Below are 19424 nucleotides of genomic sequence, written 5' to 3' on the forward strand. Positions count from 1 at the left end.
AAAAATAAATTTGTGATAATAAATCTATAAATTTTATAGCGATACCATCAAAATTAACTGGAAAGACTCCAATATACACTCGAGCATGTTGCATATATATGTATGTATGTATATATGTATAATACACATGCATATATGCAGTTTGATCGCTCGTGAGAATTATTATCAGGTGTTCAGTCTATATATATATTCATTTCTCTTGCTGTTTTTTTCAATTATTAGTCACTATATTGGTCCTATTACGGTTCCTTCGGCGAATACGACCGCCACGCTGTCTATTGCTGCCCGGACCCCAATCATCTCCCATCGGTCCAAAGCTGGGCCCGTTTGATCCATTTGGATTGAATCCCATCATGCCGGACTCGCTAGTTCCGCCGCCGCCAGGTCCTCCAAAATTATTGTAGCTGCTAGGACATGGAGGATAAGGAGGACCTCCTTCGTAAGAAGGAACAGGCGCGGGACCCAACAGTCCAGCTCCGTTGTTACGCTGCACATTGAAACGCGGATCGAAATTCATCTGATTCTGGGACGGCATCGGGACGGGTCCGTTCATACCCATCCCGCCGGCACCATGTGGCATTCCCATGGGCGGCGGCATAGATCCGGGGTTCATCATGGGTCTCATGGGGCCCATATTCATCGGGTAATTTGGACCCATCGGTCCCATCATGTTCTGCGGGCCTGGCATGCCGCCGGGTGGTGGTCCAGGCATACCGGGCGGTCCTACTTGCATACCGGCCGAATTAAGACCCATATTGGGACCCATAGCTTCCATCGGTTGCGGCTGCATTCCTTTGGAAGCGTTGATTGCGTTTTGCGAGGACTGTTGATTTGAAGCAGCTGCCTCGAGCGTCTTCCGTCGTGGATCCATACGAATTGTACATTGTGGTGGCGATTTTGGTGTCTCCTGCTTGATCGGTGGCGGCGACATCGGTGAGTCGGCCAGTTCAGGTTGAACAATACGGAAGATCTTACGAAGACGCGGATCGTACTTGACCTGCGCATCCTCCTTCGTTAGTTTGAGACCGGTATAGTCTGGTCTGGGTATGTCCACCACATAAACTTTGTACGGCATTGGCGGATGCGACGCGATACTCGCGTCGATCTCGGTACATGGCTTATGCGCAGGCGCCGGTTTAAATGGTAAACTTAATATCTGTCGCAGATCCACATCAGATTTTACGCGAAGATCTGTGTCGCCAAATTCGCTGGTCTGAAAACGTTGCCGAAAATCCATATCCTGCCGTCTGAGATCTTGATCTGCCCTTGTTCGGAGATCGGTGTCCATATTCGCGTCCATTGCAGTAATACCGGAACTATAGATGCTAGTTTCCAATCTAAGAGGTTTCTGCGATTCCCTTTTAACGTCAGATATGCTTGGACTGCTCGGCTTTTGCTCTACTTCTCGACGCTGCCTAGGATCTCGGGACATGCGCGGATCTCTAGATACTGGTGCGGCAACCGAACTCAATCCCGGTGATTGTCTCGGACTCGACGACATTTCGTTGTCCGATTTAGGATCTTGTGTTGATTTAGTTTTGGATGCGTCTTGATTCGAGTTAGTCGTTTGTTGTGTTTTACTGCTCGTTGAGCTTTGAGCTTTTATAGTGGATAATAGCTTAGATACTTCGGCACTGATATCGATTTTGCTCAAGTCGCCTAATTTATCCACGATAGCGGCCGGTTGGGGCACATTGGACGTGGGTGGCGGCGACGGAATCTCTTCCTTGACAACGACGTTCTGGTTTTTCTCGATGATCTCGAGCTCATCCTTTGAACTGTCCACTATAGTAAGATTGCCGCCTTCATCGTCATCGTCGTCATCTTCGTCTTCATCATCCGAATACCAATCTTCGACGACTTGATCGGCACGTGCGCTGGAATCATTATCCATGTTTTTGAAACTGTCCTGTGCTGCGCGCTGCTGCTGCTGTATTCGCATGAATAACTCTTGCGCCTTTTTCGGCAAATGAGACGGCACCGTTTCATGTTCGTCCGTAGATGAAAAGTAAACGTCGTGGATTTGATCACCTGTTTTAAAGACAAGTATATAATAATTATTTTGTGTCATTATTTTATATCATGTTTAAGTTTTTTGATCATTTATGTTATATATTTTTTAGATAAATTATATAAATGAAAATAAGAAATAAAAAACACTACTAAATAGTAAGCAAAATTGAGATATAAAATAAATATAAAGTTACATTTTTTATTTTAAACATTATTAAATCCTTTATAAAATCGAATATAAAAAAGAAAAAAGAGAGTCATGTAATATAAGGGGTATGTAATATAATTATTCTTACTTTGCTCGTTATCAATATGCTTTTCTTTTTCTTTATCCTCATCTTCCGTCGGTACTTCGATAACGAGTTCCGCTTCTTCATCTTGATCACTCTCGTCATCGAGTTTATTTTTCGTAAGACTCGCCACTTTATCAGCTATACTATAAACAGGCGGTGGTTTCTTTGCATTCAGTAACTGCCTTAAGTCAACATCTTTTCTCTTTTTCGACTACAAATTTATAAATAAAATATATCATCAAATGTCTGTATGTAATAAAATAAGATCATATATCAAAATATATGATGATATCTAGATTCTGATACAGAATCGTAATATATTAAGATATTTTTAATTCAAATTTTCTAATAAAATTTATTATATATATATATATATATATATATATATATATATATATAATACACATATATAATGTGCTTGTTATTATTATAAATTCATATATAATGTTATACCTCGTCTAGTATATCATCTTCTCCTACATCTTTTGTAAAATCTTCTTTCGTTTTTTGTACAGTTTTATTTGATTCTGCATTTCTTTCACTATAGAAATTTGATGGTGCAGTAGGTTGTTTTTGTGCTTGTTGTTGCGTAGCTAAACCTAATGCAGCATTTGGAAGTTGAAGACCAAGTTCATTTGCCGATTGTAGTAGCATAATATGCTCATAGGGAACTCTGTCCTCGTCGGATCCCCATCGTGTCTTTTTTCCAGTAGGCTTCCTCTCCCTCTTATCTTGGTTGGCTTGTTTTTGTGGACTTGTTTGTTCTTCTATTTAATTAAACAATTTTAAATTAATATAAAGATTAACAAATAAACAAAATGAAAATTTAAAAAAATTTGATAACAAAAATATATTAAATTTTCTTTATATATAATTACCTTTGTCTTCTTTTTCATCAATTTTTTCTGTAGGTGCTGATAGATTCAATTCGAAAAGACTGGGAATCTTTTGATTTGTTATATCTTGACCTTGAGCCAAAGAACGTGCTGTTTTATTTATCATTATTATTGCACCCTCTCTACTTAATCTTGGAAAATCACCAAGAATTTCCTTTGGCGCAGTTTCTAAGTGTTTCAAAAGAATACCCTTTACCTAAACAGAAACATATTTAAATAAAATAGCAATAAATTTAAAACACAATTTATTTTATTTTACTTATAATTTAAATGTGCTTATATTTTAATATTATTAACATTATAATATTACTTATAATATATATTGTAAAAAGATAACATAAATTATATGCAACTATATGATTATATTAAATGTACCTGTTCATTCAGAGGCTGATGTGAGAATTTACAATTATCGCCCTGATTACATCTCAAACCAGTATGGAAGAACTTGCAAGGGAAATCGTGATGCATATACAAACATTTATCACGTTTAGCACAACAATCCATAAGATAAAACTTGCATAATTCCATCTTTCTGGGTGGTAAAGCATTATGCGAATATGGACAATCGTCCCCCCTATGACACTTTCCTTGCATATAATATACACAAATTGTATCTGCATCTTGATTATGATCATTATTCTGTGGCCGACGATTATTTCGTTCGTTTCGGATTTGACTCCGTGTTTTGTTCTTACCACGTTCATTTTTGCCACCGCGACGCCCTATTATATACAAAAATTGTTAAAGTTAAAAATACAATCGAATGTAATTAATATAGTGTATATAAATTATAAATTAAATAACTTTAATCATGTATAATAAAAATAAGAATTACATATATAATATATCTTAGTTATATAATCATAATTAAGTAAAGTAGAAATAAAAGTATACTTTTTGTACCTCCTCCCCCTCCCCCTCCCCCTCCTCCACGTCCAGTGCCGCGTTTACTCTCATTTTCTCTATGTCGATTTATATTAGGTCTTTCCTCATAATCCGAATTGCTGTCAAGATTTTCGTGCTCGCTTGTACGTTTAGGAGAATTATTATTTTCTTGAGAATCCTTTCTAGTAGGGGAAGCTCCTCGCACGAAAAGCATTTCGTCTTCATCTTCGTTGGTGTTTTCATCATCGCTCAATTTTCGTTTCTATAAATATTATTGACAATATTAAGTCTACAGCTTTAAAAGTAACTTTTAAATTGAAAAAATAATTTTTAATTTGCATTCGTGAAATAAAACTCGTTATCTCATGTGTATATTACCTTTTGATCCTTATTACGATCATCTTCTTTCTCATCACGATTTCTTTTCCGAGCTTTATTCCTGTTATTCTTGTTCTTTGTTTTGGATTCCTGATTTTTCCCTCCATCCTCTTCCATTGCAGCCTTGATAGCTTTCTGAACATCTCCAGCCCAATCTTCAGTTGGACTTTTGTACCTTAAATAATGTTTACCAGTCGCCTGTGTAGACTGTTGTTTTTTATTCTTGTTAAACTTTGCATCAAAATTTTTATTTTTTGCAGAATCTGATTTAAGAGTTGGTTTAGCAGTCTCTGCTGCATCATTTGCTGCAGGAACGACTGCCTCGTCGTCCTCGTCTGATGGAATTTCTCCATCTTCCAAATCATTGTCATTACTGCTGTACATATTTAAAAAAAAATATTGTTAGAATTATAAAAACATTGCAAATTTTTAAATTATTTTCTATTAATTTTTATGATATTAATAATATTATATAATTTTTACAAATCGTATAAAAAACTACTTATATATTTATGTATTTTACAAATCATAAACTCTAATATCTAATATAATCACATAATTATGGATTTAAACAACAAGGTGTTTTCTCTCTCTTTCTCTCTCTGTTTCTTCAATGACTGCAACGAAGACATAATACTATTTTCACATATATACATTTAAAACTCTTCTGTACTTTCAATATTTTTTACTATGAAATATATCAAATTATTATTTTTTGTTACATCTAAAGAATGTGCAATAAGTTTGTTTAATATACTACATTATTATTAATTTAGATATATGTATATGGTTTCTGCAATATATATACGATTTTTTATGCATAATTAATTATTAAACAAACATGTAGTCTTCGATAAAAGACAATTTTTTTATTGTTTCATTATATTATTCAATATCGCTGTACGACATAAAGCTGAGCTAGATCTGATGATGTTTTTAAATTCCTATAAGAATACATGAAGAATACATTCGAGAAAACATATTTTTAGTCAGTTCATTAAAATTCAAAATTGAGATAATGATAGCTATGATTCTTCGCAAAGAATCATCTAAATCAACACAATCTTATTTTACGAGGCTCTAAATAAAAAAGAAATCCTTAAGTCGCACGCTACGTTATCACCATGATTCATAATAGTTTATCGAAATAGCATGCGTGTTGTTTTATTAAAAACACGCTAAAAGTGATAGCGGAGGGGAGATCATGAAGAGGACGGACTCGTCAAGGATGAATTGATAGCAAGCAGCCGACGAATTACATGTACGTCGTACGGTGGAGAACTCTCTCGAGAAACTTGACTCGAATGGACTATAACGTGGCGGCATCCGAAGCTACTGATCGTGTCGAAAACATGAGTCGGAGAAAAAAGAGACTACATGCGTATCAATTGCACACCCGGTAGAAACCGATCGATGGCAATTCCCAGCAGGAAAACATGCAACTATACGTATATATAAAGACGTCGTATCAATTGCAATTTTACAAGTCGTGTATGAATCATATATGAATCATATTTGTAATATTTATATTTAACAAATCAAATTAAATATCACGAATAAAATTATATGTCACGAATATATATCTATATTAGAGATATTAGATAATTATGAGTTTAAATAATAGATTCTTTGGATTTTTTTTATATAAATATAATTTTCGGTTATATGTATAAAAACAGATGAAAAGGAGAAAAAAATGAAAACAGAATATATCGTTACAAATTGGACGAGTTCAAACTCCGATCGACGATATTTAACGTGCTAAGAAAGAATCGAGGATCTAAAGTCTAATAATTACGTCGTAGTGATAAAAAAATTTCAAGAGTTTCAAGCTCTGAAAATAAAAGAGAAGCGATTTTCCGCGATAGAAAATCTCCTTCGATCAACGTAATTGAAGTAATTTCATTGTAAGAGTATATAACTTGAATATAATAAGTATATATACGACTATTTATGGAGCAAAAATCATAAGTATATATATACACGATTATTTATGGAGCGAAAAATTCTCGAGAAACGAATTGGCACGATGTGCCTCTTTTTCGTTTACCTCCAGCATCGGAGATTGAACTCACCGAGATCATGCTCGATCTCTTTCTTAAACTCACATAGTGCAAAAAATCATTTGCTAACTGTCAATTAATCATATCGAATCTCAATTTTTTTAGAGCATAGAGATACGTCGCCGCGTAAAAATGGCGGATCTCGAAATGGAAATAAAAGATTGCCTTACCGCATCTCATCGGGACATCATTATCATTATAATTATCATCATCAGATCATGCTCATCATCATTACGACGAATCGTCATAATCATCATAGTATTATCATAGCATTGAAGAAACCATCACATTTCCAGCATCGTCGTCGTTGCAGCATTGTCGATTTAAGGGTGACATTAAAGCCGATGATGTCAAACGGGGACATTACGTCCAAGAGCTCTTCGCGTGTCGACTCTCGTTCATCAAAGGGTCTCTCTCTCTCTTTCTCTGTCTGCTGTGTATGCGTTGCGTGCGTAAGTGCATGACGCGCGTGTCTCGCGTGTCAAGGGGGAAAAAGACTAAAGGTCTCGCGAGCGTCTGATTGTCTCTGCGTGGGAGAGAGCGTGTATACAGAGTGACTCAGATCTACCACGCTTCAACCTCCGATGACCTCTGTGGAAAAGTATTCCTTTCCGTAGAATGTGAAGACAATTTTTCTAATTTTTTATATGTAATATCGTTTTTGATTTTTTTAAATTGAATTTAGTGTTAGATGTTTCGATAATTAAGATTCAGAGTTAAAAAAATTCTCTTGAAATAAAATTCATTTCTCGGACAAGAATGAGATTTTAATCACGACTTGCTCCAAATTTAAGCGAAATATTAAGTCGTTCATCCTTAATTTTTTTAATAATTTAATTTATTATATCGATTAATTTATTATATCGATTAATTTTAATATTCAAAATTATCTCACCTGTTAATATATATTTTTTAAAGAATTGTTAATTTTAATAAGAGGATTCATCGCGAAAAGGTAAAAGAGCGGTAGATCCGAGACACCTAGTATATGGCACACGTCACAAGAGAAAAAATTGAAGAATATATACTCTTTCGTCTTGTTTACGTCCATTATTGTGTGCGTGAATGTAATCAGTCTAAGTACCTGTCGTAAAGGAGGGGAAAAAAGCTAAAGATTCCTGTCTCGACCGAAAGTAGATCGATTCGCGGCATTTATCGTCCCGATTCGTGTGCATCCGCGAATCAAAAATTCAAATGGGGAAATCTAATTTTAGATCGATGCAAATTATGTTTCTACAAAGACTAATATAAATCAAAATCAAAGACTAGTATAAATCAAAGTCTCAGAGCCACATGGCTCTTTTTATAAATATAATTTCTCGCGATCCAAGCTCGTCGAAGTATTCTATTCCGATAAATATCTCTCCCTTAATCTCGTCCCAGCAATTTTCTATAAATAAAAAAAAAAAAAGGAAAGAGCCGAATTATGTGCGCGCGCAATCATGCGACTCGCCCACCTGTTTCTTTCTCTCTCGCCAAAACTGCATCCGCGATCCAATTCTGAAAATAATTCGCCGGGACTCCCGCGGAATCGACTCCGATAATAATCGCGGCGTCATTTTTGACGAACGTCATGAAAGATAACAGCCTCGGCTCCTGTCCATCTCATTCTCTCGCTTGGTATAAGCGCACGAAAAGAAATCTATATCCCATCTCCTAAAGCCAGGTGAAGAGACAAGATTACGAAGAGAAGCGTTCGGAAAAACGAACGCGTATTCGAAATCGAATGCTCTTTTCGTTCCCAGTTTCCAGGTCTCGTGAAATCGGTCGAAACAGGGTGGAAGGAGGGAGAGGGGGAGGGAGAAAGAGAGAGAGAGAGAGAGAGAGGCAGTCGGAGGCGGAGGGAAGGGGGAAGAGGGGCATGGTGAAGAAAAGAATGCTGGTGGAGGGAGAGCGAGGGGAGCTACGTGTTTCGTACGTGTATACGTATGTCCCTCCGTCTCGTATGATTGTCAATGATGATAGTCACTCGCGAAATTCTCCTTTCTCGTTTTCCGTCCGATTGGCGGTAAAGCGAATAAAAGAGAATACGTAATATGTACATAGTATGTAGGAAGGCAAACCTTTGGATTAGAGTCTCAGCCGCGGAAACACTCTCTACTGCCATTTTCGCTTTCGGTTCCGCAGATCGATCACGATCTGCGACGTGCGTGTCTCGCTCTCGGTACCCCGGAGTGAACAAGTGAGTCTGTTTTTCCTATATATCAGCACTATGCGGCCTTCCGATCGGCCGGGACGGCGATCGTACGATCGATTCGACCGACCACACTCGACAGGTCTTTGCTCTGGCGGAATAATCGCGCTGCCCGAATGAATGCTAGCATTTGTGAGAGAGCTTAATCAACGCTCCCCGTGTAGAAACGTACTCTGTGAAAGACTACGTCTCCTTTTTCTCTCCCTTTCTCCGTCTTTCCGTGTCTCCGTTCCTCCCGTTTTCTCACGCGATTAACCGCGACGATCTTTTCTCTCTCTACGTATCCCGAAAAAAACAGTTACGCCCTTGTTACGTTCTTTAAACGAGCTTTTCTCTCTCTCTCTGTCTCTTTTTTCACAAAAGGACCTTGAAGTCCTCTCGGCGGGATTTTTCCCGAAAAGTTTCTCCTACCGAACTGAATGAGATATGAGTGTTTAGCACTTTGCCTTTACCCTTTTCTCTCTCTCTCTCTTTCTCCCTCGCCGAGAGGGCGGCGAATACAATTTTCACTATAGCGCGAGATCTCTCCCTCGCGCGAGCGACCTCGCGATCTCTCTCTCTCAAAAAGCCCGCAACAAGCAGAATGGAATTCGGTCAGATCGCGCGATCCTCCTTTTCTCGCCGTCGCGAGAACGACGTCATTCTGGCTGACGTGGCATATGGCTGACCCAGGCGACGAACGCTCGTCGTGGGCGCCTCTCTCTCTCCCGCGTAGCGATTATCTTTTTTACCTACCCACCCTATCCGCCTGCTCGCTCGTCCGCCCCCCGTGCCGTCCGTTTGTGTGTCTGAGTGTTACGTCGTTGCGTGTGCGACCTCGTGTGCGCGCGCGCGCGACGGTTGCGTCTCGCCCGTCGTGTCCGAAACGGAAGTGCGACGCGATGAAAATGGGAACGCGCTCGCGCGTGCGTGCTCCTCCGTTGGGAAAAAATGGGGGGGGGGAAAAAAAGAAAACCCGATTCCTCGAGCGGCAAGAGGGAGAGAGAGGGAGGCCTGCCTCCTCTCTTCTTCACCCCGACCCCCCCCGCCCTTCTTTGATAACGACGCTTTCACTCCTGCGATTTTAACCGCACGATTCTTCGGCCGACGACGATAACGTTTATCTTTTTTTCAGAGAGAGACAGAGATAGGGAGCGAAATGGATGCTTGAATGCGCGCGACCCTTACTGAGAGATCGATGAACGAGCGGATTGCAAAACGAGAACGAGAATTTTTTCGAGGAATCTCCGAGAATACGGGACTGGATCCGGATATTCACCGAATTATTCTCGGAGACGCACCCTCCCTCTGTCAATAGCCAACGCGGCAACGACAGACAACGAACGCGTGCTTCTCTTTCTCGCACGCGTCCCCGCGTCGTTCGGAGATTTCGATCTCTCGGCAAGAGCTCGGTATAAACAACATATGGATGCAGCGGAAAAACTTTTGAGATTATTGTAGCCGCAAGCAAAGACGAAGAGTAACGCGATCGGTCTCTGGTGCGTATTTACTATTCAGCAGGTAGTATAAAAATGTAGCAGTCTATATGACGATGAGCGAAACTTCGGAGATCAAACTAAACATGGCCACATCTGGAACTATTCTGAGCCTGTGAGCCAAACGCCCGTCACGCAAACCTTTCGATGGCGGCGGCGAACAAGCTAGCAGCGGACCAGGAGGGATAAAATGACGCTCGTCGGCCAATCCGGGCGCTTCGTCGCTCGGTCACGTGACGCGCGACCCACCGTCCGCATCATTGTTTCTTCCACCGCTCGTCTCGTTTCCTCTCTCTCTCTCTCTCTCTCTCTCTCTCTCTCTCTCTCTCTCTCTCTCTCTCTCTCTCTCTCTCTCTCTCTCGTCGAACAAGATTTCTCGATATTCGCCGTGATACAGTAGGAATGCTGCGAAACTCGTGCGAAAGATATTACGCGCAGACTACTAACCGTGATGAAAACGTCCGGCCCGGTTCTTTAAATGAAGATGCGCGATTTGACAATTTGCTCGTTCGAGCGCGCGCGGGATGTCTTCTCGAAAGATTTTTAATAAATAGAGCATTTATACTCGCCATGAAATTACTCTTGATTACTTACTCGTATTGATCGTATGACGATGTAGCTCTTGTCATTTGAACTTTAAATAAACTTTGCGTGTGTGCTTTTCCTTTTATATAATTAAAAAGATTATTAGGTGCTCGTGATGATAAATTTGTTTTCTCTTTGATTAGATAAGCGCTTACATGTATGCAATGTAAAAGATGACAATATTAAATTACGAAAAAAATATAATATATTGATAAAAGGAATGATTAATTGCTAGAAAATTTATAATTCTGATAATTTAATGAATAAATATCTGAATTTTTTTATATTCAATAAATTAAATACTTATTAATTTTTTAACATCCTAGGTATTTTATTACTCAAAAATTTTTTTATTTACACACCTAGAGATATTAAAAAATAGTTATTTAATAAATATGCATCTTTTATATATATATATATGTATAATCTAACTTCTTTTTTAGAAATATATTATAAATGAAACAATTTATACAAAACATAAGGCACATTTATATCAATCACATTGTAATTGCATTTTGAAGCCAAAATGTGTTTTGCAACAGTCTTTTCCATTTTGATTATAATAATTATATGTAGAAATAAACATTGTTTCTTTTTAATAAAAAGTTTTATACTACATGTACGTGAATAAATCCACATTTCTCATATTTTTATTTTAAAAAAAAACTATTGTAAATAAATTTTGTACAAGTTTCTCAAAAAATTGAAGCAGTTTCTATATTTGATGCTGTTTCATTGATGGCATTGATGAATAAAGTATTGTAAATTTATTAAAATACCGTTACAAAATACAGTTTGAAACAAAATGCTAATAAATTATCAATCAAATCATGATTATTTTATATGTTCATGTGAGCGATGATGAAAAACGAATGAAATACCGCTAGCCCAACATTGTCGTAACGATATATCCGGTAAATTTCGCGGATTATGTGAATGCCGCCATTCGGACAGATCGGAATTGCAATCGGATTGCTCCGGTGGACCCTTCACCTCGATTCCATTGACGCAACGTGTGCATTTGAACCTAAATAAATAATATTACTCTCATTCCAAGAATCACCTTGAAATATTTAAAATCATTCTATTGCACTTACTTGTCGTGCGTATCTGAAACAGTATTTTGTTCTAATTTGAATAAATCGCGAAGATCGTTTATAGTGAAATGCCTTGCTACATCATCTTCTTGATCGACCACTGTAGAACTCAATGCTTTTTTATGAGCCTGTCTCTGAAATATTTTTTCTTCTATTGTTCCAGTCTGAAAAAAAATATAAAAAATATATAAAATATATATAAAATTTAAAAATATTATTTATGATAAAAATATGAATTCCAGAAAATAATTTTATTAACTTATTATTTGATATGAATGTAAAATTTGTATTACTGACAGAAAGAAAACGATAGACGAAGCACGTTTTCTTCTGGCCATCTCTCCAGACTCGAGCCATCGCTTGATCATCATTTGCGGGATTCCAATCAGGATCGAACATGACAAGACGATTCGCACCGATGAGATTCAAGCCACATCCGCCGGCTTTCGAACTGAGCATGAAAATAAAATCGCTGCTAGTATCGCTATTAAAATTCTCAACTACTTTCGATCTTTTCTTGATAGTCATCGAACCATCGAGTCTCACATAATTGTAGGAACGTTTATTGCACAGCTTTTCGAATAAATCGAGGGTCTGTGTATAGTTAGAAACTAATACTATTTTGTCGTTTGTTGTAGTTTTAATGGACGCCAACAAACAATCCAGAACCATTAGTTTGCCTGATAATTCTGGCAGCAATTGTCTGTAACAAAAACTCTATCATCAAATCAATATTTCCTTTTATTTCATAACATAGTAAAATTTAATCTTACTTTGTGGAGTAATGCGATGGCAACAATTGTGCAGCTTTCTCAAATCCCTCTGACTTTTCCATTATTTTATCGTATATCAAATCGGGATGATTGCATAGTTTTTTTAAAAGAGTTATGGCAGCTAAAGCGGATAAATGGCCTCCTTTCTTTGGATTATCATCCTCTATATAAAATGTACGGATATAAAAAAATATATTTTATACATACACATATATGTATATGTTGCTCTTAAAATTATCAAATTAAATAATTTTAAAAAACATACCTTCCATAGATCTTTTTATACTCTCACTCTGTATGAAATTTTTATAGAGACGGGTTTGCAGCTCTCCCATTTTTATACATACTACGAATTCGTGTTTCAGTGGCAAATATTTCGAAAGTAAAGCGCTAGTACGTCTAATGAGGCACTTATTAACGACTGATACTAAATCAGATAAACGTTCTTGAGCGAGTTTACGTTGATCGTCTGTCGCAGCTGCGTCTTGACCACGTAATATAGGCGTTTCGTACTTTCTTCGGAATTCCTGAGAGAATAATTCAAATAAAAGTTAAAAACACATATATAATTTTTAGTAAATTATATATGTTAGTTTTCCTCGTTATACATATTTACCTGTGCAGTTCCCAATAATCCTTGATTAACAAAGTGTACAAGGGAAAAGTACTCCAGAAGATCATTTTGTATAGGCGTCCCGCTTAGCAATACTCTTCTCTTAGCCTTCAAACCCATTAAGGATTGATATGTTTGATTTTCAGAATTTTTTAAACGATGACCTTCATCACAAAGTACAAGACCTACTTCATCTTGATGCAGTACATGTGCGTGTAGGCGAAATGTTTCATAACTTATAATGAGAATAGGAGTTACACATCTACCGCCGTAAGTTTTCATAAACCTGAGGAGTTTTGTGTCAATTTCTGCTTTTTTTCCTCCATCGATAGCAAGGGTGTTAACTATATTATTTAACCATTTATTGATTTCATTATACCAATTCTTCACTAAAGAGCTAGGTGCAACGATAATTGCTTTGTCTATTAATGGTTTAGCTTCTGGTCCTATGAAAACATTTTTTAATTGTATTCTTTTCATCTTTTCCTAATTTTTTTAAATAGTTTTATATAGATATTTTTTTTACCTTGTTTCAATAATGTCCATAATAATGTTATACATTGCAGTGTTTTGCCAAGACCCATTTCATCTGCCATAATACAACCATATGCATTTTCTATACGTTTACCCGTTACACATTCATACATAAATTTCACTCCTTCACGTTGGTGCGGCCTTAATACATTGCACAATATTGGATCTACAACTACATGTACAAGTTGCTTACACCTGCAAAAATTATATATATAATGTAATTATATCTTATTTTAAGAAATAAACATATCATAATGGTTTGGTTAAAAATATTTGAACATATGTTATATTAAATATATATACATACGAATCAATTTTCAATCTTTCATGTTCAGATAATTCTGGTGGCGAATAGACAATTAAAGCATTAGGATCATTAGGATCGTGCAATGGTCTACGTGGTCCTGGCAGACGTAATCCAAGAACTCGCCCAGATAATTGATAACCAGGCACTGGTATTTTAAATGGTTTGCTAAGAAGTTTCCTCACTCTTTCTTCCTGATTAATATCATACATATATCATTATATTTTTATAGCAAAAATCTAATAAATAAGATTTCTTATAAACTTACATGTTCAGATACTATCTTTTGCATCGCATTGATGCCATCATCGGAAAGAAGAACAGCCTTGCGTTCCGATATTTGCACGTCCTTGACATTTTTGGCAGTCCTTCTTTTTGATTCTGGAGGACAATTTTCTGATAGAGTTATTGCTGCAATATCCTGCGGTATATCCAAAAGTAAAGGACGTTTCCCTCGTTGACTAGGTGCCAATGATCGAATCTTGAATACACATAAAGAAAGAATATTTATTATTATATTTTAGACTTATTTTCATAAAACTGTATATTTTATTCCATTTTATTAGGTAAATTAAATCAAATTCGTTTTATCGATGAATTATAAATACAATATAAACACACGTGATGTGAATGACAATTTTATACTCCATATATTGACAAAAATATTTTTTAGAAAATTATATTAACAAACAAAATAGAAATATTCTACAATTATCAGTACCATTTCACTTTTAAACGTTCATTTTGCTGGAAAATCAACAAAATATCTCGTAATTTATCGAATACAAAAATGGCGCGAACCGCTAAATAAAACCAACCTCGACTAAATTATGGTCATTAACTACAAAACGATACTAGATGTAACATGTGTTGTGTTTTTTGAACGCAGTTACCAGCGATACGAGAGTGAATAAGCGCTAAATTCAAATCAAATTTGATTGAAATTTTCTTCAATCATTTTGAGGATCTTCCTAATACATTATTTTTATTTATTTCAATCGGTAATAATAATCATTTATTTATAATAATCATTCGATAATAAATGTTTGTGAAAATTAGACATTATTAAAGGAAAATCTTTTCTTTGTTTATCAGTATCTATATAAACATTGAAAGAAAAAAAATACTTAAAATTACAAAATATAAAAAATTAAGATATTAATTTTATAAAAGAACAGAGAAAATATAATGAAATAAGATTATCTAATATACTAAATAATTAATCAAATAGAATAACATATTTATGATAGATTAAATAGCATTTAAACAAAGTGGTTCAAACAACAATTCTTCTTTAATTTTCTATTTCTAACATATACATTTTGCCTTTCACAAGACAATACATGATAATATTTCGCTCAAAACATTCTCTAGAAGTAACTGTACATATTGTGTTAAATCTCTCTCGTTTCAATTGATTCATCAATGCATAAAGAATCTTATATATGAATTTCACAATGGAATGTAGGGAACGCAAAAATACAACGTGATCGTAGATACTTTTCTATGCTTTTTGTCTACATTAATACTGAATGATATATTACACTTTACAATGGTCGTTTGGTGTGAGTGAACACTGTCGTTTTAAAACGAGAGATATATGTTATATGCGTCAAATATTGAAACAATATATATTCACAGTGTTTATTTTCATGATAAATAACATGCGTAGTTTTGAATCTGCGATTTGCTCATATGCACACGCGTAAGATTCCATAATAAATCTGTTATAATTTTAAATTTACTTTACATATCAATATCATTGCTATTTATTTTATCTCTCATTGCACAACATCAAAAAACGTGTACGATCCTTGTAAGCTTGTAACATTAATATTTATAGTATGTAAACAAGACGCGTTACACTCTTCCATTCTTTTTCTTTTCATTCAATGCATTATATATACGTTAAAATTATTCTCTTTAATTATTCTCGTGTCACATTACGTCAATCTTTTTTGTAAATACGCGAGAATAGAGGTGTTTATATTCCAATTAATGGCGATGAAAAGATATATCGAGCTTATACGCGTGATTTTCACCATTTAATTAGTAATTGGAACAAGCTTACGCGTAAGGCGAGACACATAAATAAAAAAAGCGTTTAATGGCGGGAATCCCGCGGATAGAATTCCGCAAGAGTGCTGGCCGGAATTCGCTTGAGCATCTCCTTGGGGAAGATTCGCAGTAGCTGCCAACCGATATCTAACGATTCAAAGACCGTGCGATTTTCGTAGCTACCCTGCGAAATGAAGTTCTTCTCGAATTTTGACAGGAATTCCAAGTACAATAAATCATCCGGCGTCAATGCTTCCTCTCCTACGACGGCTTTCATCGCCTGGACATCTTTTCCAATGGCATAGCAAGCATACTAAAAAGATATATTTATGTAATTGAATAAAAAATATAAAAAAGATACATATATTATATAAGAATATCATAATTCGTAATTTCGCAATTTAATAATAAATTTCTATTTTTTTCACAATTTAATATGATGACTCACCAGTTGATTAGATACATCAGAGTGATCCTTTCGCGTCATGCCTTCGCCGATAGCGGACTTCATGAGACGCGATAAGGATGGTAGCACATTCACGGGCGGATAGATTTGTCTGTTGTGCAGCTGACGATCTACGTAGATCTGACCTTCGGTGATGTAGCCAGTGAGATCGGGAATCGGGTGAGTAATATCGTCGTTGGGCATAGTGAGAATGGGAATCTGTGTGATGGAACCATTGCGACCTTCCACACGGCCAGCACGCTCGTAAATGGTGGCCAAATCGGTGTACATGTAACCGGGGAAACCACGTCTACCCGGTACCTCTTCACGAGCTGCCGATACCTCACGCAACGCCTCGGCGTAGGATGACATGTCCGTGAGAATGACCAGCACGTGTTTTTCGCACTGATACGCCAGGAACTCGGCTGCCGTCAGGGCGAGACGCGGCGTGATGATTCTTTCGATCGTCGGATCGTTGGCCAGATTCAAAAACAAGCACACATTCTCCATAGAACCATTTTCTTCAAAGTCCTGCTTGAAGAAACGTGCAGTCTCCATGTTAACACCCATGGCTGCAAACACAATGGCGAAGTTGTCCTCGTGTGAGTCGAGGACGGATTTACCGGGTACCTTTACGAGACCTGCTTGACGACAGATTTGCGCAGCGATCTGTCACAAAGAATGAAATTTTGATTAAAAATATCAAGAAAAGAAAAACTTTCACTATAAAAAGTATGATTCAATTTTGATAATTATACAAATTAATTGTGCGTAATTTATATAAGTAATATCGTAATACCTCATTATGTGGGAGACCAGCGGCGGAAAAGATAGGAATCTTCTGACCACGGGCGATAGAGTTCATCACGTCGATGGCTGATATTCCAGTTTGAATCATTTCCTCTGGATAAATACGTGACCATGGATTAATAGGCTGTCCCTGAATATCCAAAAAGTCCTCCGCTAGGATCGGTGGTCCCTTGTCGATCGGTTTTCCCGATCCATTGAATACACGACCCAACATATCCTCGGACACTGGCGTTCGCAGGATATCACCGGTGAATTCGCAGTGAGTGTTTTTCGCATCAATGCCAGATGTGCCCTCAAAGACTTGAACCACAGCTTTGGAACCAGAGACTTCCAATACTTGCCCAGAACGTAGAGAGCCATCAGCGAGCTTCAGTTGTACGATTTCAGCATACTTTGGGAATTTTACTTCATCCAATATTACCAGTGGACCATTTACTCCAGATACTGTCTTATAAGCTGGAAAGCAAACGATAGCAAGTTAATTATTTATTAAAATTCAATGTTTTTCATTGTTCATATTTTTTTAAGTGGAATTATAAATATCTTAAATAAAAAATATAGGAACATATATGTTAGAGAATTTTATATATATTATATTAAACAACTTTTTCTCAAGGTTGATAGAAAATGAAGAAAATCTTGAAATATATAAGACCTTGAAATATATAAGATTATATATATTTGTATTTTCCAAATAATTCTTTAATTTTATATTTTTTCCATATATAAATAAGAAAGGAAATTTTTACATGATACATGCATTTGAATGTAATGAATAAAAAATACTATATAGTTTACATTTCATATAATTATGTTAATAAAATAAAAAATAATCTTCTGAAGTATAATAATTTTTATTTATATTCATGACTTTTAAAAACTCATTATTTTAATTTGATCAAAACTTTAAACAAATTATATGATGATCACACATATTGTTCATCATTTATATATCTCTTTTGTACCATATTATGTCATAATCTCCCAGATATTGCCGACATAGGTTACGCCCGTAGGCAAACATCATCAAATATTTAAATAATTGTATCTTAATCATATCTATAATTCTTAATATTAATCGAGAAACTACCTCAATACATATTTTCTAGAAACATATAAAAGCAAAATTGCGCGTTTATGAAAACCATTCGAGCAAACACGAATTGTCGTCTGCAGTCACATGACAAGCTCGGTCTCGGGAGTGACAAATTCGCGAGGACGTTTTCGGGGAACAATTTCTCGTTCCTCGTCGAGAAAATCCGTCAAGGATTTACAAGCGTTGCAGATGACGTTATTGTCCCGCAAAATCCTTCGCGTAGGAAGAATCATTGAGAATTTCGGGGATCAGCTGATGCAGTCAGGGGATCGATCAGATGCTACGCCCAATTGAGTCCCGAGTTCTCATCACGATCTCCGTCGTCGAACGTTACTTACTGAGCCGGGGCTGCGCGACGAAGTCCCGGGACACGGCGAGCACATGTTCCTGGCTTGCCTGGTGATTGCTGATGGTTTTGGAATACATGTCGGCTTGTACTTCTCCACAGCTTACAATCGCACGTTATCTACCGCTGTCACTGCTCACTCCGACGAATAGCAGAGGATACTGGCTCGCCGCTACGTCGAGAGATAGAGAGAGAGAGAAGAGAAACGTATCGAGGAGGACAATTGATGGAGGAGGGATGATTCGGCCGAATATCGGTGAACGAAAAATATAATACACGCAAAACGAAAAATATATAGTGCGAGACGAGAGAAAGAGATTTTTTCTCGACAAAGATTCGCGTCTTGGAATAAATCGCGCGCTTCTGGAGCAATTTGTGAAAAAATCGTAAGGCGCGAGACACGCGAGAGAGGGAGACAAGGATGGAAGACGAGGCACGTGCAATCACGTGGCTTGGACTACGTGAATCATTGAATGTTCACTTCGAAGCTCGAAAGAAGGAGCTATATTTGGCGCGCAAATGAAAATATATTTGATTGAGGAAAGTGTCGACAGGTACAAGGT

At 36.7% G+C, this 19424-nt stretch overlaps 3 protein-coding genes and 1 long non-coding RNA gene across 9 annotated transcripts; 1 reads left to right on the plus strand and 3 right to left on the minus strand.

Annotated features, from left to right (window-relative positions):
* Positions 1 to 19: 19 nt before the first annotated feature.
* On the minus strand, positions 20 to 10858 carry LOC105254535 (protein suppressor of sable). 6 transcript variants are annotated; one of them, XM_020028534.2, is made up of 8 exons: positions 10795 to 10858; positions 4469 to 4844; positions 4100 to 4352; positions 3578 to 3927; positions 3185 to 3398; positions 2760 to 3073; positions 2310 to 2517; positions 20 to 2031 (listed from the first exon to the last, which is right to left on the minus strand). In XM_020028534.2, the coding sequence occupies exons 1-8, from the start codon at positions 10827 to 10829 to the stop codon at positions 212 to 214; spliced, it is 3570 nt and encodes a 1189-aa protein (XP_019884093.1). In that variant the 5' UTR covers positions 10830 to 10858; the 3' UTR covers positions 20 to 211. The 6 variants fall into 6 exon arrangements, with proteins under 6 accessions (XP_019884093.1, XP_025264663.1, XP_011261588.1 ...); XM_025408878.1 differs by lacking the exon at positions 10795 to 10858 and adding an exon at positions 8595 to 8783 and having other exon boundaries at positions 4109 to 4352; XM_011263286.3 differs by lacking the exon at positions 10795 to 10858 and adding an exon at positions 8595 to 8783.
* LOC105254534 lies at positions 8366 to 14289 on the plus strand. The gene is made up of 3 exons (XR_889453.2): positions 8366 to 8713; positions 13415 to 13538; positions 14138 to 14289. It is a non-coding gene; the product is annotated as an uncharacterized LOC105254534 (long non-coding RNA).
* On the minus strand, positions 11477 to 14961 carry LOC105254533 (DNA repair and recombination protein RAD54-like). The gene is made up of 10 exons (XM_011263282.3): positions 14828 to 14961; positions 14375 to 14587; positions 14110 to 14300; positions 13795 to 13997; positions 13272 to 13714; positions 12921 to 13182; positions 12656 to 12818; positions 12180 to 12585; positions 11883 to 12046; positions 11477 to 11812 (listed from the first exon to the last, which is right to left on the minus strand). The coding sequence occupies exons 1-10, from the start codon at positions 14828 to 14830 to the stop codon at positions 11620 to 11622; spliced, it is 2241 nt and encodes a 746-aa protein (XP_011261584.1). The 5' UTR covers positions 14831 to 14961; the 3' UTR covers positions 11477 to 11619.
* A 420-nt stretch (positions 14962 to 15381) lies between these two features.
* On the minus strand, positions 15382 to 19271 carry LOC105254536 (V-type proton ATPase subunit B). Its single transcript, XM_011263289.3, has 4 exons — positions 18854 to 19271; positions 17409 to 17875; positions 16613 to 17278; positions 15382 to 16477 (listed from the first exon to the last, which is right to left on the minus strand). The coding sequence occupies exons 1-4, from the start codon at positions 18939 to 18941 to the stop codon at positions 16211 to 16213; spliced, it is 1488 nt and encodes a 495-aa protein (XP_011261591.1). The 5' UTR covers positions 18942 to 19271; the 3' UTR covers positions 15382 to 16210.
* Between the last annotated feature and the right edge of the window lie 153 nt (positions 19272 to 19424).

The sequence above is a fragment of the Camponotus floridanus genome, unplaced genomic scaffold (assembly GCF_003227725.1).
Source record: "Camponotus floridanus strain SB8 unplaced genomic scaffold, Cflo_v7.5 scaffold1, whole genome shotgun sequence".
Classification (NCBI taxonomy): domain Eukaryota; kingdom Metazoa; phylum Arthropoda; class Insecta; order Hymenoptera; family Formicidae; genus Camponotus; species Camponotus floridanus.